Source organism: Periplaneta americana, chromosome 9 (genome assembly GCF_040183065.1).
Source record: "Periplaneta americana isolate PAMFEO1 chromosome 9, P.americana_PAMFEO1_priV1, whole genome shotgun sequence".
Taxonomy (NCBI): domain Eukaryota; kingdom Metazoa; phylum Arthropoda; class Insecta; order Blattodea; family Blattidae; genus Periplaneta; species Periplaneta americana.
In genome coordinates this window covers 95,416,260-95,439,730 of record NC_091125.1, presented here as the reverse complement: position 1 = coordinate 95,439,730, position 23,471 = coordinate 95,416,260, and the positions used below count along the sequence as shown (strand labels likewise).

The 23,471-nt window shown below is 36.0% G+C and overlaps 1 protein-coding gene across 6 annotated transcripts in view; it reads left to right on the top strand.

Moving 5' to 3' along the window:
• Positions 1–23,471, top strand: part of ATP7 (copper-transporting ATPase 1) — a 248,616-nt gene that overhangs the window by 92,644 nt on the left and 132,501 nt on the right. Inside the window, exon 1 of one of the 6 annotated variants that reach the window (XM_069835396.1) lies at positions 7,314–7,429. The exons of the other annotated variants lie outside the window; for them this stretch is intronic. Coding sequence (XP_069691497.1) covers positions 7,341–7,429 — 89 coding nt within the window. The 5' untranslated portion in view covers positions 7,314–7,340. Of the gene's footprint in view, positions 1–7,313; positions 7,430–23,471 lie in introns of those variants that run through there. 6 annotated transcript variants of the gene reach the window in all.

Genomic DNA, 23,471 nt, shown 5'->3' with positions numbered 1-23,471 from the left:
AATTTGAACTATTAAAAAATGTATCTTACCATAAAATAAATGCGTCAGCACAAACAAACACAGAAAACACTTGCCTCCTTTTTTGAATCACAGTCTAGAAATCTCAATAGTAGTACTTCCTAATTGACTTGGACTGAAGACAAACTCTTTTTTTTTTTTTTTTTTTTTTGAGGTTCCATATGATTGTGAAAGCTAGTTAGAGTATGTAGGTCCTTCTTACGCAGTAATTTACTTGGACAACTTCAAAATCATTCTCTTTTTAAATCAATGTTTTGTGTTTTAATTTATTATTTTACGACACTTTATCAACTGCTATGGGTATCTAGCGTCTGAATGAAATGAAGGTGGTAATGCCAGCGAAAAGAGTCCGGAGTCCAGCGCCGAAAGTTACCCAGCATTTGCTCTATGTTTTGTGTTTCATAGGTTTGTAAAACAGAATGATTAAATACTAAGTTAGTAATTAAACAACTGTACAATATCATTTTGTTTTTCAATTGTCGAAGTAATTATGTCCCATTAAATTATCTATAATTAGACTTCGACTAATTCAGACTGTATTTTCCCCAATTATTCCTAATTAGTGAGGTTCTACTGTTGAAGAGTGAGAAAAGGAGAATGTGGAAAATCAAACGGTGAAGATGAAGGAGAATTAGAGAAAGATTGAAGAGAAATAGGAAGGAAGTGGACGATGAGTGAGAAAAGAGAAAGAAAAGAAGAAGGAAAAGTGGTGGAAGTGACACAGAAACAAAGGAGAAAAAGATGACGAAGGAGGAGGATTAGACGGAGAAAAAGAATGAAGAGAATCTGAGAAAGTAGTCGAAAAGAAGGAGAGAGAAAGAAAAGAAGAGAATGATGAAAATGACATAGAAGTAAAAGGAGATTGGTGATAGAAACAGAGAAAAGGTGTAAAAGGAGAAAGGTTGAAGTTGAAGGAAATAAAGATGAGAATGAATAGGTAAGAGGAAAGAAAGAAATAAGGGCAGTGAAATAGAAATGAGTAAAAAGAGTATATTAAATATAGCAAGAAGTGCAGAAGAAGGGGAATAGAGAAAAAGAGACAAAAGAATCTACTTACTAAGAAATTATAAAGAGAAAGAGGAAGGTTATGTAACATTTAGGAACTAGTTAACATAAATTTAATCTTTGAAATACACCGCGTTTATTTAATTTAACATACATAACATAGGATGTCTATTAAGATTTACATTTACACTTGAGATGGTAACAAAGGTCCTGTAATTTATGTAGCACAGGTTTTAAGCCTGAGCTGTTACTATGAAGCTGTCTCAATTTGTAGCCTTGAGATGCCTTATCGCATTCGATTATCTAGAATTCTAGACCTTTGCCAGAATCCAGAATGCTGAAGAATAAGTTGTCATGTCTGCATGATTTATGTCTAACAGTGTTGCCGAGAAATGCGTTTTCTGTACTTTGAATTATCAAGTAAATAGTGAAATGTTTATTGCACGCACTTTAAAACACACTGACAATTTAGCTTTAATGGTGTTTGAGTTTTCAGTGTTGAAGCGGAATGCTTGCAACATATCGGAATTACTTATTGCATATTCGTACATATTCGTAGAAACACGTGATGTGTATTGCAATCTTCTTTTTTTCCTTTCCTTGCCTTCCTGATGATGGAGCCAGTACGTAGCTCCGAAACGTTGTACATATGTTTCTGCATTCATGACACAGTGCAAAACTATTTCTTCACACTTTGTACATACAGTATAAAAGAGTCGGATGGCTGTAATCATGAATGGAATGTACGACAAACAGCTGTGCGGTGACGCACATATTTGATGTTTCATCGTGGCACATGTGGTCAAGTTTCATTTTCACTGCTGTGAATAACATTTCCAAACATTTATTGATATAACACTATGGAGGAGAAAGGTCTTTCTCCAATAAAATACAGCCAGCTAACGCTGAAGTGATATTCTGCTTCAATTCGAGAAGTTCCTTAAGGTTAGTTATCCGGACTGCGTGACGATTCCCCGGCTCTCAAGAATAATTCTTCTTTCGTACCTCTACTGTCCGTCGTGGGCCTGTGTCTCCCTTAGAATGTTCTTCCTTGTTATTGTCTTATTCTGTCATTTTTTAATTTTCATCTTCTCATATCTTCCTTTAATTCTCTTTCTTGGTCTTCTATTCCATTTCGCAAGCATATCTTGTTTATTTTTCAATTCGTTCTAAATAACCTAGCCATACCACCTCTGTTGTAGGTTGATTATTGAATAATGATCATTGTTAAATTAACTCTGTTTGTATTTATGTTATGAGGGTAGTTTTACACAGTACGACACTGATAGAAGGAAGAAAGTTCCGTTTCGAAACCAGCATGTTGTAACGCAGTGGTCGTCAGCACTCGCTGAAATGGGTAGAGAGCATGGATGGTAAGGAACTCTGCTCCGTCGTGCACAAGGGATTGAGAGACAGCATACCCGCCAGCAGCGACGATTGCGATATATGAAGAGAAAATTGAGAATGTGGATAGAACATTTTGTAGCATTTCCGGGGTGATTTTTGCACAGGCTTCAATGATACGGTTCTTTAAATGTTCCACATTCTCAATTTTCTCTTCATCCGCCAAGCTCTTTATGTAATCCCAAAAGAAAAAATCATGGGTTGTTAAATCTGGAGACCTGGCCGGCCATTCTACTGGTCCACGTCGACCAATCCAATGTCCAGGGAGCTGTTCGTCCAGTTTGCTGCAACATTTCTGTGGCTTAACCTACCAGAATGAAGAATATAAATTCGTTCCTCCTTCGATAATGTCGTCACGAAAATCAAGAAATTTGTTATAGGAAAGTTCAAATAATCACAACAATGCATTGAAACTGTCACAGGTTAATCAAACAGTAAAGCAGGAAAAGTTAATTACCAGAATTGCATAAAAATTCCTTTTCCAAAGCCTCCATAGTACCGTACCATGTTACAAAATATCTGTAGATGCAGCAACTAATGTTTGTGTCATTATTACAATTATCTTTAAATAACTTGAAAACGATTAGAGATATCTCAAAACGGATTGCGCCGTTGTTTTTCTCAGAAAATTTCACATGATTCTGAGTACCTACATGACCCCCTTTCCATTTAAAATTTCAAAGTTGCATTCAAAATGGCGGCTTTTGAGATAGCTGAGGACTAGAATCGAATGTGTCACTGGTAGAGCATTTGGTCTTACAAATACTGGTAACACCTATAGTAATTGAAAATCAAGCATATGGAAGATATTTATATGGTTCCAGACTTTTGATTCACTCTGTATACATCTGGCTGCATTTTATACATCGCACGAATACGGTTGAGTTGTAATATTATTACTTTTTCGTATACTCGTCTAGTGATAGGCCTACTTTGGTATTCATGAGAATTGGTCATTATAACTGATAGTAATATTAAAAGGCATTTTGTTCTAATGAGACTATGGCTGTGCCTTTACCTGCGAAACAACCAACATTACTATGAAAGCACACCGTGTCTTCAGTCCGTCATTTGACACAGAATCGACTATGAGACTATCCAGCGTCATTGTGATTGATAACAGTGAAATGTTATTTGGCAAGATGAGTCCGAGGAGATTACCTGACTTTCGCCTTACAGTTGGTAAACATTTCTTGGGGGTGACCCAATCAAGTAATTAACATACGGCACGCACGAACGCAGTCTCGTAGCACGAGTTCTGTTAGTTACATTTAGACCACACCAATAGACATAAACCGTTCAGACTGAAAGATACTATACTGCATTACGGACATTTGTCCGCTGGTACAGAAATGACTAGAAGTGTGAAAGTATCTAATAATCTTATTAAAACAGACTAACCAGCCCCTCAAAGTCATAGTTAACGAGAACAGAACTCCAATTATGAAAGCACATTTGGGACATAGTCCATATTAGTAACATTTTAAAAGAAAAACCTTTTTATTTCCGTAGGTATCGAATAGGGTTACATCAACACATTATTTCGTGGAACTTAAGTTTTGTTTCTGTTTTGAGCTCTTAGCTAGTCTACCACTGTGAAGTAACTGTTAGCATGTCTGACGGTGAAACGAGCGGATCCGGATTCAGATTCTGGTTGGGATTTTTCCGAGGTTTTCCCTTAACCAACCGAAGCAGAATTGCTGTTGGACCTCGGATTCATTTCGCTATAATATATTCATAGGTTAAATAAATTATTATTATTATTATTATTATTATTATTATTATTATTATTATTATTATTATATGTATCTGACGATGTTATTATCCTTGTCATCAGAATCATGAATTTCGTTTTAGATAGGCTATACCTTTACCTCAGAAGTGGAATTTAACCGTGCCAGACTTAGAGGATACCAAGAGGTCAAAATAACTGTATCTTGATGTACTGATAACGAACCTGTAATTTTTTGTTTAGCACGGAAATATTCATATCAATAAATGCACTATTTATGAAGTATCCGTTAGATATGACCTATATCCCCCTGTCTGTCTCTATCACACAGACACAAACATCTGTTTTCAGCTCAAGTGACTGGTCAAATATAAAACCCCTATACGCCGGAGGATATGTTACAGTTCTGGACTGGCAAGGCCGCGAACTTTATCAGGATACGATGGTAATGAAATTCTATCACAAGTTACACGCAAACTTAACATTTCATAGTAAAAATAACCAAAGCTTTTATTTCCGTAAAATATGGAAATTGGCCTTCCACTCTTTCGTTAGGCCTGTAAATTATGGTCTAGTCCTGGAGTACAGAGTAGCGAATTCCGGTTTCGTATAGTAATATCGTGCTATAATCGTGCTAACCACACGTTACTCCTTACTGCTGAGCCATATTGACGGCTGATGGGCCTTGGCCCTCCATGGGCTGTTACGCCACGAATTTACTTTATAAAATACCAGCACCGAGCATAATAAATTCATTACCAAGGACAACATTATTTTGTCAGTTATCCATGCATTCACATATTCATTGATTCTTGTTGTTTTTCAGTATATAAAGATTCGGTAAACTAAGCCATTCTGTGTATTGTGTTAACCTGAATTCTGTGATAAGGACACGGGTAAGATGAAATCTCATATTAGCAGTGGTCGGGAAAGATGACGTCATATAAAATACAGCCCTAAAAAAAACAGCAGCGGGGTAGGTGAAAGAAGGGCGGGAACACATCTCTATTGCAAGCTTTGCGTGCGTAGAGACGGACAGTGAACATACCCAAACTAAGAAAAAGTTCAGTTAAGTTTGTCAGTATATATTTGTTCATTTTTTATTCATTTTTGTATGATTTGATTTCTTTTTATGTTATTTTATACATATTTTAAAGTTTAAGAAGGATGTACGATTAACTCATTAAAATTAGGAGTCAAGCTGCATGTAGCGAATTTTAACTGAGCAATGAGATGTTCGTCTGTCATACGCGAAATTCTTTTTTGATGTTACAACTGATCCTGTCATGTTTACTTGAACCAGTGTGCCCAACTCTACAAACATGAAATCCGCTACGGAGCTACCAAAATTCCGCTACTTTCCGCCACGATTGTGGGTACTGAATAAATATGAAGCAATCAGAAATATGTTAAGAGATCACAGAAATACATTTTATTATATTTACTATGAGGTACCGAAGTATTGTGTTTTCTGATATAATTTATATTGTTTGAAAATCAAAGGTACCAAAGGTAATAAAGACGTATTTTGTGAACAGAAATATGATCATATTTTATTTAAAATGTTTATTTTGTAAGCAAATCTGAAAGCGTGTTGCTTTACTTATTTTTCTCTCTGTAATAAAACACTTAAAAGTATAATTTTCTTATATTATTATGTAATGTTCTTCAAACTTGAAATAAATGTAGGCCTAATAAGCAAATGTTTTAATGTATTTCTTTACTTACTGACCCTAGAATACACAATGAATATTACATTGTTATTTATAGGTCTATGTTATGTATGTGAGCACATGGCTCTACTTCTGAAAAAATAGTTAATGTAGTTCTGCGTCTGTAAGTATGCCTTTATGTTTTTTTTTATTTAGGCAATATAAAAGCTCATCAGATTCCTCCCAGAAGTGAAGTTGATGGACTACTCTTATCATACATTTGTTAGTTTAATCTCCTGATTGATTGTAATCTATTTTGTAAGTCTCACAGCATACATTTTTATTTTTCAGACTTAATTGTATTTTCAGTAAAACATTTACAATGGCAGGTGACAGTCTGTTTCTTTGCTGCATTTGGGAAAGCAGTGGTATTTTAATTTCTATATGTGATTACAAGCATTAACACAGTCTTCAGGGAATATTACAATTATGCAGAATCTTATAGAATAACGAATGATATTTATTTGGGAAAATATACAAATTTAAGCTTCTAACATGATTTTTTCTAAATTCCGCTACATTTCAGGAGGATTTTGATTATCGCCGCTACGTCTTCCGAAACCTCAAATTCCACTATGCGTTGCGGAATTCCGCTACAGTTGGGCACACTGACTTGAACACTGCGTAACTTTGAAAAAACAAGAGATGGCTAAGGGGAAGGAGTGGGATTATGCTTTACCCCTCTATCCTTCTTTTGTGCCAAGGGGTTGACTCGCGAGTCAAGAAATGCCGACCAATACTATTATGCAAACCTGACTTTCAGGTAAAGCTCCCCGTGAAGCAGACTTGAATAATTTCAAGGGAAAATTTTTTCCGGGGCCGGGTATCGATCCCGGGACCCTTCGCTTAGCGCACGAATGCTCTACCGATTGAGCTATCCAGGAAACCTGGAACGGTGTCGGGTGTAGTCCCTGGGTAGCTCAATCGGTAGAGCATTCGTGCGCTAAGCGAAGAGTCCCGGGACGATACCCGGTCCCGGAACAATTTTTTCCCTTGAAATTATTAAAGTTAAATATTGTCTTGGAGAGAAATTGCATGTCATCATTTTCGTGGCGTTCTACAATAGGGCACAGGGTTCTTCTATGTGCCTGGAATCCAAGGACAGGGTTCTCGGCTTTATGAGTACTAAATACTTCTATTTGGAAGGAACCTGTAGGCCTAGTAATGATTTTTTCTTGATTTATGGTCCTCAGACCGAGTTTTTTTTTGTCAGTGTATCTTTTTTACACATAAATGGGCAGGAAATTTGGTCGTCATGGCTTTAGGAATAGTAAAAATGATCACAGTTGCCAGTGCCTGACGTGTCCCATTTTGAATAAGTTTGGTTAGCCCTTGTGATATTGGTCATGAATGAGTGCGAGCACCTGCCCTCTGCCGACGGATATCTGGAGCGAAGTGGTCGAGCTTTTACTAGCAGAGCAGAGCGTTCGGAGAAAGTTCTGCAGTAACAGGAATTCAGGTGAGCGGCCATGCGAGAGTTGGGGTGGGGGATTTTCTTGTCATTAAAGTGGTGGACGGCGGTGCGAGGTGACACTTCAGTGAGTGCTGGTGGCTTCAAGTAAGTTTTTTGATCTCATCAGCATGTTGGTTCACTTGACACAATGACGGACCCTGAGACATGACAACTGGGGAAAATCGTGTGAGGTTTTGTTGGAAAAGGCGGATCAGAGCGGATTTGCTTCGAGTAGCACGGTTTCCCTTTCTAATCTCGTTCCATCATTGTCCAGTGTCCACTATAGTCTTATCAACTCACCGGCTGTTAATAATTTCTCTAGTGAAGTGTTGTTAAGTGAAGGGTTGCTGTAGATAGTGAGATTTTTGGTGGACAAATCGGTTTTAGGGTGGGTTAAATGAGAATTAGGCCTACTTTTTCGTCATGAGACTTATGGTTGAAAAAACGGTGACTGTATAATAATTTTCCCTGGTTACTTCGGTTTGCTTTCTCTAATCTCGTTTCACCACTGCTCCACTACACTATACCGTCATGTTATAGTTTGTGAGTTAAATAAAGAGTTATTGTTCCATAGCAAGATTTATGGTGGACAAGGCGGTTGCAGTAGAGTAGGTTTTCTGCGAGAATTTATATTTTATTTTCTAATCTTGTTCCACTAATTATCTACTGTTATTATACCCTCATATCAGCGTATCTGAATACCCGTATAGTTTAAGTGAGGCAAAAGTACCGGTACGTATATATCTATCTGTAAGATTTATGACAAACGAAGCGGCTTGAAGAATATTTTCTCCGAATACTTCTAGTTCCTTTCCTAACCTCGATTGATCTTTACTCTTCTGATATCACATTAACACCCGGTTTTTTTTTCAAGAAAATTTACACTAAAGGAGGCACAATTTTCTTTTGCTTCATTGGCTTCTGTGAGAAGTAGTGATAATAACACATGGTTTTAGTTTGCAGCCACAAATATTTTCATCATAAAAACCATTTGATACTTACTTGTAATATTATAATACACTGTTGTAGCCACCCTCTTGTTTCTAATTACCAACATAATGCGAGAGATTCCGGACAAATTTTATTACCAGAGAAATGATCGGTTTCTCCAATGATCTTGGACTTCTCGAGTGTTATATTTGTAACATACAGTAGGTGGAAGGGGCTGTAACAGTGCATTTAGAATATGCAGGTAAGTATGAAATTTGATCTCAACAAATGTAACTTTTCGTTCTGCAAAGGAATTTTAAAATGTTACATTCGTTCGCATCAAATTTGTGCATATTTAAAGGACAACGCTAAGATTCTTTCAGTAATTTATTATCATAATACATTGCTCTGTCGCCTCGGTAACGCAGTGGGTATAGCGCTGGCCTTCTGTGCTCGAGGTTGCGAGTTCGATCCCGGCCCAGGTCGATGGCATTTAAGTGTGTTTAAATGCGGCATGTAAAAGAATTCCTGCGGGACAAAATTCGGGCACACCGGCGACGCTGATATAACCTCGGCAGTAGCGAGCGTCATTAAATAAACCACATATATTTTTTTACACTGCTGTCTTAAATTGACTGAGCATATTGGGAATTGAATCAATGGCTTTCCCAAAACACGCTATGACATATTTCGTATAAAGCAGTTTTTGTCTCGGAAAGGAAGCAAAAACTAGCAAAATTGTATCATATTTTTTGTTTGAAATATCTCAAAGAATAATTCCTTGAAATTAATGACATTACTTACGGTTGAACCTTTGTGTGTGTGGGTGAGTGCGTGCGTGCGTGCGTGTGGAGAGAGAGAGAGAGAGCGAGCGAGCGAGAGCGCGTGGACAAAATTCATTCATTGGTGTAAGGGAAAAAGTTCAGCGCAGAGTGACAACATGTCAAAAACCTCTTCTTTTTTTTTTATATAGATGTAGGGATTTTGAATATTTGTATTTCCATAAATACATAGATTGTTTTCAAGTTTGTATGCCATCTGTATAATGAAGAGAGAGAAGACACACATCATAAGGTACTAAATAGTATCTTTGTCTTTCCAATAATTGTATTTTTCAGAACGTTATATTAAGTATAGAGCCTACGCGATATACCAGTGTACAATAGTGGAGACAAGACCTATCATGTGCCGTGACTATACCACCAGTCGGTATGGAGGGGGAAGATAAGTTTTAGTCTGAGATGAACTTCCGTGTCAGTAGATTCGTATAATATTAACCATTCTGATAGTTACACCCTGTATTAATATTATTGGGCTGCGTGAACACTCAGTTTTGTAAAATGTTTTGTATAAACTAAACTGAACTGCGTCCGAGCACGATCTTCTTCTCTTTCGAGCTGTAACGCCTAATGTTGTAATGACCTAATGTATTAAATGAATAAATCTGAATTTGAATATTGTTAATTCAAAAGAAATTGTCTTTATGATATCTCTCACAGCGTACATGCCAGATCTTGCCTCTTCACCTATACATAACTCATTTCTCATTTTTATAAAAATAAAACGAATGTAACAACGAAAGTAATGTTCATTTCTATGACTGGGAGATTTCCTAGCAATGTACCATGTTACTACAACTACAACTAGAACCAACTTTTCTATTTTCATATGTAAAGAAAAAAAAACAACAGGTTTCTATTAAACGAATTAATGTTGACCGAAACAATGATGATGATATTACCATGATAATATCATCATCATTGTTTCGGTCAACATTAATTCGTTTAATAGAAACCTGTTGTTTTTTTTTCTTTACGTCGTCTTTACATAACTCCGTGGCATGAACTGCCGCTTTCGGTAATCCGGAAGTGCAAGTCTTGCTTACATATGGGTACATGGTAAGAAATGTGCCTTACAGCTGATAGCTTTTAATGTTGAACAAAAGAATTGAACTATTCGCTTATCACATATTGACTCCTTGGCCACAGCGGGAATATTGTGTGGTAATAAGCAATTATTAAGTTTTACGGAGTTCTGGGAGGTAGAGATTCTCTCCTTTAGCCTTTGTCTATATCAGCAAGAAGTGGAGAACAGTCAATAATTTCTTCGATCGTTTTTAACTCCGAGAAAATACATCTTCGATAATAATTTGATGGGAGCCTATGCTGCTATTGTGCTCTTCAGTCTCATCGACGAAGTAGTTCTACAGGAATTCGATTCTCATTAAAATGATCGTTTTTCTCTTTCACTAACACGAAATGTAAGACTATTATTTAGCAAAATAATATGCATTTGAGTAATACATAGAGATGGTTCACTCTAAAATTGATTACTTGTAATGAAAAACTGAAAATATTAGTTTGAGCCTTTTGCAAAATCAGATTTATAGAAAAGTGTAAGTTATAACAATTTAATACAGCAGGTCTAGTTTACTGTAATCATCAAATAAAAAAATCTTAAAAGTTGTCTAATTTTAATTTTATCATGAAACTCTGCTTTAAAACTGTGGAATTTGTTGTTTGTTCTTTGCTCTGTGTTTCATCTTCGTTTTTTCAAGGGATAACCTTGAATCATGTTAATCACATACCCAAGAATTCCCCTGTCTGTATATAGTTTCATACATTTATTACAACGTTAGGTTAGAATATCGGCTTTTCACGCCCAAGACCCGGGCTCAAATTCCTTCGCCTCCACATGGAAATTATGAGTATAGACGATATGCTGCGGAAGGTTTTCTTAGGGTATTTCTACCCCGTCCTCATTCCATGTTCATTCCTAAAATGCAAGTTGTTGAAGAAACTCGTATTGTCACTATGTGTCCATGTATAGATACGGAATTAAAAATTGGAGCGAGTCTTGATGAGAGTCCACCTGTATGTAGGCAACAGTTTCGCACGATTGTCCACAAGTAGCATATACATAGGAGCTCTTGTTTACTGCACATGCGCAGTGTGTTATAAGCGAATCTCATACAGTAAAGCCTCGTTCACACTTTTCAAGTAACTTGAATTCAAGACATGTGATTTTAAGTAACCTGAATTCAAGTTGCAGTTCAGACGTATTCAAGTTATTTTGTTTTCAAGTAGGATAAAATGGCGTCGATGGAAGTTGTGCAAATGAAATTTTCTATAGTAGCAAGCCTCCGTGCCAGGAAACGCTGTTCAGTATGGGTTAAGAATTGGAGTAGTAAGAGAAATAAATGATCATTGACCATTACAAATAGAATAAGTGAAATCTTCAAGCAGATTTAATAATTCTTAATGTAAATGTAATAAAATAAGCAGGTCTGATTTACCATAATCGAAAATGATTTTCTTGAACCTGTTACAGTTCCAAAACAAAATCTATCAGCCACATTGAACCATGCCAGTTTCGGCCGATAAATGTCATGCCTTAAAGCAACACTCTTTTTCTTAATCCGTCCTAGCTTCCTCACTTCTTCTCTATCTACAGTTTAATGGTTTTCATTTGTCTTTAGTACTTCATCTGTGTCCACGTTAAAATCCCCGCTGTTCATTTCCTCAATGAACTCTTCCTTGGCAGCTTCCTTTGCGTTTCTGTTACAAAACTTTGCAGTTTATATAATCCACAGGTCTTCGTGAGTTTTATACAACTCCAAAAACTCAAATATTTAGTCATTATTTTATTTACTATTGTTTCCTATTATTTTTACGTTCCTAGGACAACAAAAAACAATCAGCTGTTAATTTAACGCCCTTAAAACAGCTGTTAACTTAAATTCCCGCGCTTTTTCTCTTGAATTCAAGTTATAAAGTGGCGTTCACACTCTTCAAGTTGTTTCAAGCGTCCTTTCAAGTCAAGTAAAAAGTAGAAAGGGATTCAACTTCACTTGAAACTTGAATTCAAGCTGTCACTTGACTTCAAGTCAACTTTAAACATAGTTCACACTTTTCAAGTTCGTCGAATCAAGTTACTTGAATTCAACTTGCTTGAAAAGTGTGAACGAGGCTTACGGGAGCTCCAAATTTTATTTCCGTATCTGTACATATCTCCTGATCGACGGCATTCACAATTACACATCCGTGGAATGTGCTTGTGGGCGTGATTGAATGGATCTCGTTTCAAGTCACAACATGAATGCGTCGTGCATTACAGGCGCTATGTTCTGTTCAAGTTTGTCGAGCATGGCGAAGTTCGATATTCGCCGATGTTCGCTTTGCAGAAGGAGGCCTGTCGTGTTTGTTATAAAAATTTCGCTGTCCTCCACTCCCAGTCCTTCATGTTTTAACTCCACACTTAAGGATTTTAGCACAGATCTTGCGATTAATTTTTCATGTGAAATAAGACGATGTCTGCAATGTCTTTGTTGCCTCTCTCATGTTCGAACACTGTAGGATACTAAGACACACCGAAGAATCCTTTCCTTAAATTAATAATAATAATAATAATAATAATAATAATAAGAATAATAATAATAATAATAATAATAATAATAATAATAATAATTTGAATTTTTTGGACCAATACTAGACGCATACTTGATGACCCTCCTGCGACGTGGGGATCAGCATGACGCCGGACCTCTGTCTAATGCAACACAGAACATCATATTGATACCAGACAGACATCAGTGTCATAGACGGGGTCCGAATCCATGGACTTTTACGTAACATTGAAGCTGTATATAACAATTTACCATTTTGGATAATACCAGTAGCAGCAGCAGTTTACTAGCGATAGGTCTACTCTGAAACATTTTTACATCGAAAACTGGATAGACCCGCCTTACGCGTTGCTTGTAATATACGCGTCAGATAGAGACATTTTCAGCTTGGTTGACTCCGTTGTCCATGACTCGTGAATAAATGAAACCCTAATGCATGCTTAAATAAGTTTCACCTCGAAGACAGATTAATAAAACAGTGAGAGTAGAGTTTCGATGTAAATGTGGTCGGAAATTTTGTACGACATTTTGTGGTGGAGAAAAAAATATGAATTATTGTTATTTTCATGGAAATAGGATGTGTTTTAAGCATTCTAGAAATCGAAAAACTTGTTTTGAGCATTTCCTCTTCCTTCCTGTTTGTGTACAGCTGTCCCTTCTATTGGGTGGATTTTGTCCACATTCAGTAGACTATCTGCGAGCGAATTCATCCGGGAATGGTACACAAGAAATATAAGTTTTTGTGAAAATAACTATTTGGCCTTTTATTTGAAATGAACAACACAGACATATTCTTAAGTGTCAGTAAATGATTGTTTCGTGGTCTTTTAATACCTACAAATATATTTCCTCAGAGAAATTAGCACTTATCTGTAGGATAGAATTATTTCTATTCTCCGATTTCGATACTATGACTAGGTTCTTCTTCTCTGTCACCTACAGGACAGAAGATTCAAAACAAAAAAACCTACGACGTGCAAGCAAGGAAATTGTTGCGGTTACAGTATTGTAAGTGCCACCGGCGTAGCTCAGGCGGTAGCGAGTTTGCCTGTTTCTCCGGGGTAGTACTCGGGAGTGAGTTCGATTCCCGCTTGAATCGATTACTTGCTTGGGTTTTTTTCAAATACCATCTCGCTATTATCAATTCCATTGACGCTAAATAACTTAGTAGTTGATACAGTGTCGTTAAATAGCCGAGTATAAAAAGTATTATAATAGAAGTCTTTGATTGGATTTGAGTGATGTGAAACAACCGGCCTTGTAACTGTTGCGTGAAGTGTACTTTGTAATGAGTACCGGATTGGAGACGGTAAATTAGTCATTAGCAACATGATTTCTGATGAGGAGAACATAAATGAAATTTTATTATTCGAATAGATGCAGCATATGTTTCTTGTACGTATCAGTAAGTATGTATGAATCATCCTGTTTCACATTTTATCAGTAATTCTGACGATCTTCGATCTTTTCTTTCTCTGAAGAAAACAATGCCCCCTCCCAAAGAAGAAATAACCTTATCACATACTCACTAATTAGAGACTTTTTAATATTGGTTGAAGGGAAATCAACAATGAAATTTCCTCATCCAATCCTTTTCTGTTTTACTAAAATAGTCTTTCTCTTTATGTATCCGTCTGTGCATTGAATAAGTGTAAGCAATAGGCCACTTAAAATTTAATCCGTGTCAAGTCAGGATTACTGTTTTTACTCCACCGGAAAATACTAGCATTATTAGTAACCTAAGCTTTTCTGTTCAACTGAAATACTCGTGTTGGTGTAATTTTATAGAGTTTGATGCGTGACTTTTACATAAGTCAGGGCTTCTGTACACTGACAACATGAATTTCAATAGGCTACATTTTGATGTAAACATAGCACCATTAAAAGTCAAACTCCTGCAAAACTTCGTACAGACTACACTCTGGACGCTAGATGATTCCAAGTAGAGGACTGACGTGTCATCATTACATGCATTTTGAGACAAATTCCATGCAATAGTCGACCAAGAGAAAGTAGAGGTCTCTTCTATAATGTTTTCCTGAAGTTTATCAGTGTTGACTGACGAGTTCGTTCTTGAAATAATTACGTTATGTCCGTTAATGGTTGATACATTTTTAATTTGTTATACCACAGCAAGTACAGTTGTAACTAGTGTCAAGAGACTAACACTGAAAGTTTTACATACTCTAAAGGTGCTTATTGTGAACTCCATTCGTGCCCCGACAAATGTCCAGTATATAATGCAATTCATCGCATACTTTTTTCTGACATGTTCCTGTCAATCGTCTTGACAGCTGCGGTAATTCTCAGTTTCAGTTTATCAATATCCAGTAATAGAAATGATACACAGTATCCTTCACATAACCCCACAAAAGGAAGTTGCATAAAGTTATATGGGGAGAGGGAGGATGATACTTCATCCATTGTTCATCTGCATCTCCATTCCTCTCAGCCCAACGTTTGGTAGCTTGGCATTGAATTCGAAAACACTCCGGTGAAAATGAGGTGTCGTCCCATATTGTCGAAAAATGAATGTGTTACATTCTGTTAGCTGCGGTATTAACCACTTCTGCAGCATAACCAGGCAATTAATCTCGTTTACTGTATTCTCGAGAAAGAAAAACTGGCACTTGACTACGTGACAGTACACAGTAAGTATTCATCTTCGACAAATATTTTTCATGCTCCAAAATCGCATGAAGATTTTGGATTCCCCAAATACGCGTACTGTGGCAGTTAACTTAGTTGCTGGTATGGAAAGTTTTCTCATCGGTAAATACTAGACACTGTACAATGGTTTCACCATTATCCATTTCGACTTGCAGTGTTTTTCCATTTAGGACAATCGTAGGGTTCCACTTTGTGAATCATAGTAAATTTTTAAGTTTTGAAACGAACCCGTCTTCGCAGATGTTGCGCAACAGTCGTTTCCGGCATCTGTATTTCATGTCCTCCCCTACTCTCAGATTTCCTTGAACTTCGATTGAAAGTGACCTTCACCAAATCGTACAGCTTTTCTCCTTACTAATGCATTCTTGGCGTTTATTAAGTTTGGCCATTTTTATATCAATCCTCGAGGGGATGTATCTTTGCGAAATTTTACTGAATACCCGCTGAACATAGATGCGTGAATTTATTTTCGCCTATTCGGTCATTATTCATACTATATTTGTGTGATTCACTTTACACTCCTAAAGTATTATCAAATAACTAATCATAGAAACAAAAGTGATGAATGTGCAGTAGAAAATCTCAAACTACGATGTGTGTGTGTGTGTGAGTGTGCATGTATATATAGTATACATGAAAGTACCATAACATCATAACTAAAACATCAATATCTCCTAAATAATCGATTGAAGTAGTATCGGAACACAACGGAATTTCAATTTTTACATAATTACTTATTACCATTCCCTGCCTTATTTTACGTTAATGACTGTTGAGTAACAGTTGTAATTAATCAACATCTAACAATATACAGCGTTAGATACACAGTCTTCTTAAGTTAAAAGCCTTATAGAAATATGATATACTGTATTATATTAGATGCCATGAAGTTACGTGAGAAGGCATGAAGGTACAGCCTTAACAGGAGGCTAAGTGGACCTCGAGGTCGTATTGAAAATTTCTACAATGAGAAGGATCAGCCACTACCCGGGATTGAACCCGTACCTTCTAATCCGTAGCCATTCCAGTTTTACCAACTGAACCATCTGGCCGCCATTGAATTATATTACTGTATATTATGTCATGTCATACATCACATCACATCTTATCGTATCATATATCATATCTTGTCATATTAATCGGTTATTTTTCGACAATGTAAGCCTATCAACTAGTAGCTTATTTAGGCCACCGACGTAGCTCATTCGGTGTCGCGTATGCCTGCTGATATGGGGCTGCGCTTGAGCGTGTGTTTGACTCCAGCATAGGCTGATTACTTTGATGGCTTTTTGAAGGATTTCTCCAACCGTAAGGTGAATGTCAGGTAATCTCATGTTGAATCGTAAGCCTAATCTCGCCAAATACCTTCCCCTCTATCACCAATTTCATCTGTGCTAAATAACCTAATAGATGATATAGCATCGTTAAATAACGGACTAAAATAAAAACAATGCACTGAGAAAGTCTTGTGTGAAATTAATAAAAACGTATCGTACTCTTGAAACTGCCATGCGTGGGTCAAGTCAATGAGAACTAAAGCGTACTGGCCAGCTTTGCTTTCGCACTTTGTTTTATAATCAGAACATTCGAATATATTGTAAGTAAATCATTGCTGAACGTACTGTTACTTCTTTGTGATAAATGATGCATGTCACATTTAATTTATATATGGACTGAACTTAGTTACTCTGTGGTTCATAATCCTTTGTCTGAGCCGGTAGTTATTTCATGTAATACCTAGTTTACGAAGTCTTTGTCTTCATCGCCGACCCGCAGTAGGTCGTGGGAGTTGTTCCTGTTGAAACGTCACTCCTTAGTGACTTGGTTCACAACAAAATCTGATATAAATGAGGAAACGATAATATGTAATCCAGAACCTTCAAACTATTGTTATTGTTATTACTTATTTCGTGTGTAATGTTTAAATTGGAATCAATCAATGGACATATCTTTCAAATTCAACTTTTCTTCCTTCATAATAAATGTGAGAAATATTGTTATGTAAAAATATTTCGAGAGTTTCACAAAAATACATATTTATATCATTGTTGATACTGAGAAAGTTGTTTTTAGTAACTTATGCTGTGTATGTTTATGTGTATGTGTGTTTGTCTGTCTACTTGTCCGTCTGCCCATTCGTATCCTTTTCATTGAACTACTTTGTTCGTAATCAGCAAATTCATTCGGAAATCCAGAATTAAAATGTAGGCATAATAATTATAATCCATACTTATAGCCCTTCATTTTAAAGACAATAAAACGATGACGATCTTTTGGTCGGTGGAAAGAGATGTGCAGTCGGCAAGCTTATCTTGTACCGCATGCTGAGATTGACTGACAAGGTGGTGTTTTTGTTACTCGTGGACACTGTCGGCTAAATTGGACCAGATTGGACTTAATCGATAATAAAAACGTACCTTCAACTATTGAAATAATTCATGCTATACGCCTAGTATTCATTCTGTTTTCATTATTTGTTCTGATTTGTAAATTAAATGAATTCATTTCTTGTTTCAAAATTCAATCGTGCTGAATAATTGTACTGTTTTATACATTTTATTTGAAAAAGTTTGTTACAGACATCCATCCATGAAAGTCAACGGCCAAAAACGATCGTCGCTGCTATAAAAATTCGATTTATAGGAAACTAGTTCAGACTATTTGCTTTTTAGGCTTTTCCTACATAAGTAATATTTTAAAATTAAACGTTATATACCGTATGCTTGAAAGTTGTTTGGCTTAGAGCATTTATTATTTTCGTATCAGAAAATCTTCAAGCTGAGAATTAACTGTGGAAAAAATTTAAGGCTGATAAAGATGTAATATATGCACATATAAACAGAAGAAAAATAATGCCAAGAAATGTAACGAGTTCAGGACTATCAGCCTGATAACACACACTGCGAAGATTCTCCTGCGAATACTGAATCGACGTTTATATTCTAAGATGGAAGGACAGTTGGAAGAAGAACAGTTCGGCTTCAGGAAGGGAAAAAGGTACGAGAGATGCAATTGGACTGTTGCAGGTAATCGGCGAAAGATACCTAAAGAAGAACAAAGAAGTGTATATAGTATTTGTGGACCTAAAAAATCCTTTTGACAGAGTGTATTGGAATAAACTTATGAGGATCCTGAAGAAAACTGATGTGAATTAGAAATACAGGAGGCTGTTCATTAATATTTTTATGAAAGGAGTCAAAGTCAGGATAGGAGAAGAAATGTCTGAAGGAAGTGAATAGGGAGACGAGTACGTCAAGGAATGAAGATGCCCTTTATCATCTACCCTGTTCAACATCTACTTGGAGGATTTAGTGAAGAACTGTTTTCAGAACATGGGAGGAGTGATAGTAGGAGGAAGAAGAATAAATTTCATAAGATTTGTTGTTGATATGGCGTTGTTAGCAGAAGAGAAGATGATATTAAGAGATATGCTACTGAAGCTAAATGATAGCTGTGAGAAGATAAATGCAAACAAGACGAAGACCATGGTTATAGGAAAAAAGTAAAGAAGGTAAACTTGTGAGTTCTAAATGAGACAGTAGAGCAAGTGGACAGCTTCAAATACTTGAGGTGTACTATAAGCAGTAACATGAGCTGCTGCCACGAAATAAAAAGGAGGATAGTATTATCAAAAGAAGCTTTTAATAGAAAAAAAAGAGCATCTTGTGCAAGCCTCTGGAAAAAGAACTAAGGAAGAGACTAGTGAAGAGTTTTATGTGGAGTGTAGCATTGTATGGGACAGAAACATGGACATTACGACAAAGTGAAGAGAATCGAATAGAATCATTTGAAATATGGATGTGGAGAAGGATGGAGCATGTGAAATGGACAAACAGAATAAGAAACGAAGCTGTGTTGGAAAGAGTGGGTGAAGAAAGAAAGATGCTGAAACTGATCAGGAAGAGAAAAAGGAATTGGCAGGATCACTGGCTGAGAAGAAACTGCCTGCTGAAGGGTGCACAGGAAGGAATGGTGAACGGGAGAAGAGTTCGGGGCAGAATAAGTTATCAGATGCTAGACGACATTAAGATATATCATGAGTGTCCAAACGTTTATAGAACCAGAAGATATTGCACGTCAAGCATGCTTTACTAAGGTCAATAACTTTCCATATAAAGTAGGAAAAACGACCTTAAAGAATATGCGCTGCGGGTTGCTTACGCCAGGAGTTACCTCATACGACTTACAATTGGACATCTATGAGATATATGGATCATATGGGGAGACAAAGAGAAAGGTAGAAAATAGAAAAAATTGGAGAAAGCTAAGTTTGCAGTGAAAGACCTGCTCTTGGGCGGAACAGTATGAATGAATGATTATTTATATTAATTATATTGGAATATTAACATAAATTTACCTTTTTAATTAATAGACCAGAAAGTATCATAAGTATCAAGTTAGTTCTTTTAGATTAGAAGATAGAACATGAAGTGACATAGTACTCTCTTTTGTTCGGTGCTCTTTTTCTTTAACTGTAAGACTATAAGAATTAAACGTTTCAGATTCATATTTTCTTTCAGACGAAACAACATTTTTGCATTGTTCAGAGTTCTATTGTTTTATTCATCTTCATGGTCATTCTGGATCTTTTGCACTCTGGGGTCTGTAATAAAAGAATATTTTCAGTTATATCTTTTGAATAATTCTTTGTCTTATGTCTTAGTCCCTGTATTACCTATTTTTCAGATATTGAAATTAAGTTACGGTGTCATAATTTAGTTTATGTTAATTTGACGGTACATATTATTGTCATCACATATTTGTATTGTTATCCATTACAACTTTTCATGTAAAATAATGTATTTTAATTTACATTTATGAGGTAAATATATGAAGCTATAATTGATAATACATTACTAAACAAGAGAATTGTAATTTGCATTTCATTATCTATTTTCTAAAGATTATAGTACGATTATAGATTCGTAGTTAAATTCAATTATGGTTCCATTACCACTGTCAGCAAGTTCTCTTCCAGTTTATGTAATTGTGTGTCTTAGCTCCGAATTTCGGAACAACTCTTAAACCACATTGGAAATAAAACAGTATGGAACTGTTATTCGATGTAATAATTTTTGGGGCCTGCGTTTTCAGCGTTGGTTTGCTGTACGTAGCTTTGTGGAACGTGGGAGTCGTCCTTGTTCTAGCGTTACTCTTCAGTTGTGGCATATTTCACACGATTTACTTCGCCGACATAGTCATTATTTGCTTTCGTCTTATATACACAGTGGACCAAAAAAAAAAAAACAGCACAAAATTTAAATAGTTAATTCTATTAGCTAATGATTTCACTTGAAAGTTTATTTCGCAGGCAAATTTCACAGTCCTTGTAAACCGGGAAAGTACTGTAATATTTAATTTTTTACCATTTATTAAACATTTTTTATTTTTTGTAAGACAGTAAAAAATCGATCGTTTTTGCGGAACTAAGCATTATGGTTTTACGAGTTTAGTAGGACAAGCCGTTTGTTGTGCTATCATCATTTGTTTTCTTCCGTTTTGAGTTCTCATTTTGTGAATAATGGGTCGGTTAACGAACGAAGACAAGATTTTCATTAAACATTTGCACCAATATGATAATTTATCTGCCCGTCAAATTGTAAGGAACTTCGCTCAGAGAGAATGGTATGTTTCAAGTGTACAACGATTGATTAGCAAGATACGGACATGATATCCCTCCTGAGAGATTCTCTGATGGTTTCCGCTGGAGTTTCAAACGAGATCTTAATCCTATGGACTATTTTGTATGGAATCAACTACAAAAAGCAGTTTATTTTAAAACGAGAATTCGTAATATTGAACATTTAAGACAACGCCTTCTTGAATGTTGGGACCGGCTTCATCAAAGAGAGATATCCAGTGCTATTGGACAATGAAGAAGACCCTACAAATGGTTATGCGGGCATCATTTTTAATTTTGATTAGGCCTATTTGAAAGATTATTAATTATTATTAATTTTGCCGACATTGTCTTCAAAAACCACATTTTTTACATCATTGTGTATTGACTTCCATGAGATTTTAATTGAGCCTCAAGGAAACATAATAAGAAGTCCTGCTCATCTTTAAAGTCTTCTCTTTCCAACAATGTATTCATTATAAATTAATGTTATGTATTTCCGAAAATAGAATATTTCTAATTTTGCGCCTTTTTTGGCCTACTGTGTATGTATAGAATATGTTTATTACTTCCGCAGTTTCCCTTCTGTTTTTATTTCTATAATGCTAGAATCAATTATTTCCATTTATTGGAAAACAATTGAATTAAGTACTTTTGTTACAGACGACTTGACAAATAAACAATGATAAATTCAGGAGGTGACACAGAAAGGGGGAAATTACTCCCCCGGAGTGCAAAATTTCCCAATTTCGGGTATTTCAGATGCATTTAAACTGATTTAACTTCATTTTAAGCTGCTTATGATACGTTTAACTGCAAGAACTGAATGAAGAATTTGACGCATTCTCCATTTTCATTCATACCTACGTAAATCAACGTAAACATTTTTCCCTTTATACAGAGAAGGTGCCACTGCAGCTTCTATTGGGCTTATTGTGTCTTACTACTGCTATAATATGAACGACTTTTGAAGTCCGAACAGTCGCGATGTAGTAGGTATTGTGATTCAGCTGTGTGGTGCCATCTGTCGACTCACCCTGCACGTCTAGGTGGAGTCCCACTAGAGTGCTCTTCCATTCCCTGATCCAAAAGCGTATTTCTCCTTTCGCATCTTCAGACTGATGCCATGTATATTTCAATCATAATACTATATTATGCCAAGACGTTTTGAGTAAATACTATTAAAATTACGATAAAGAATATTGAAATGGAGAGTGACGGTGAAAGGAATTAGGGAAACGGGGGAAACCCGAGGAAGACTCTCAGATATTCTGGCTTTGCCTATCACAAATATGACTTTCTCATCGTAAATAATATTGATTTTCTTCCACAGAAAAGTATGTTCCTGTTTTAAAAATTACTGTAATTTATCGGTATTGTCATACTTAATACAATACATGTTTACTATTTTTGTTTTACTCTAAGATTACAGTAATGAAATAGTCTATCCTTAGCAGAGCATGGTGTATTCATGAGACGAATATACATATCATGATGATAATGGTATAATAGTAGTAGTAATAATAATAATACTAATAATAATAATAATAATAATAATAATAATAATAATAATAATAGCTAGCTAGCGACTAAATGAAAGTGGAAAGTATTACCATGTAATTATAAATGGCTTGTTAACTTCATCCAGTCTCTTTCTCCACCAAGGAAAATAGTCTGAAGTCATCACTTCATTTTTCATTTCATTTATTGTATTCCATAGATCTTACATTAGCAGTGAAGCTTCAAGATGTGGAACAAGTCAAAATTTTACAAGATTACAATTACAATTTTTGCCATTTTTTTTTACAATTTCAATTTCAGTTTTTTACCATTTTTGGCGAGATGTAGTGAGATGAGGTGAGGCCGAGGATTCGCCAACAGATTACCTGGTATTTGCCTTATGGTTGGGGAAAACCTTGGAAAAGACCCAACCAGGTAATCAGACCAAACAGGGGTGAAGTGAAGTGAGGCCGAGACTCGTCGTAGACCACCCGGCATCAGTCCCACGGCTGAGGAAAATCTCGGAAGAAACCAATCAATCAGACCAAACTGCGGAGTTTGCCGACTGAGCTACATTGATGGCTCTACTAAAAATATCAGAACATAGCCAATCAGAGTATTAAACTCAAACTATTATTCATCAGTTGAGCTATAAAATATAATACATAGCAAGTAAGTGAATTCAATTTAAAAGTAAAAATAAGGAAAGTAGCAAAGGAATATGTGAGGAAATTCAGCTGAACTTCTACACAAACATTCATTTACCCTGTATAGTGGAGTGGCTTGTTTTACGTAACGCAAGTGTATTACTAAATCACTTAACGAATGACGTTTATAAATGAGATTGACCACTTAACAGTAACAACAGGCAGCCTGAATTAACGTCACTAATTACTACCTTCGCTTATTTAACTACTTATTACATCATCACTATACTTACTTATGTGGCTCCATAAACCTTATAGACACTTTAATTTCACCATAACTTATAACCATCGGTCAACATCACACTCTGACAATCA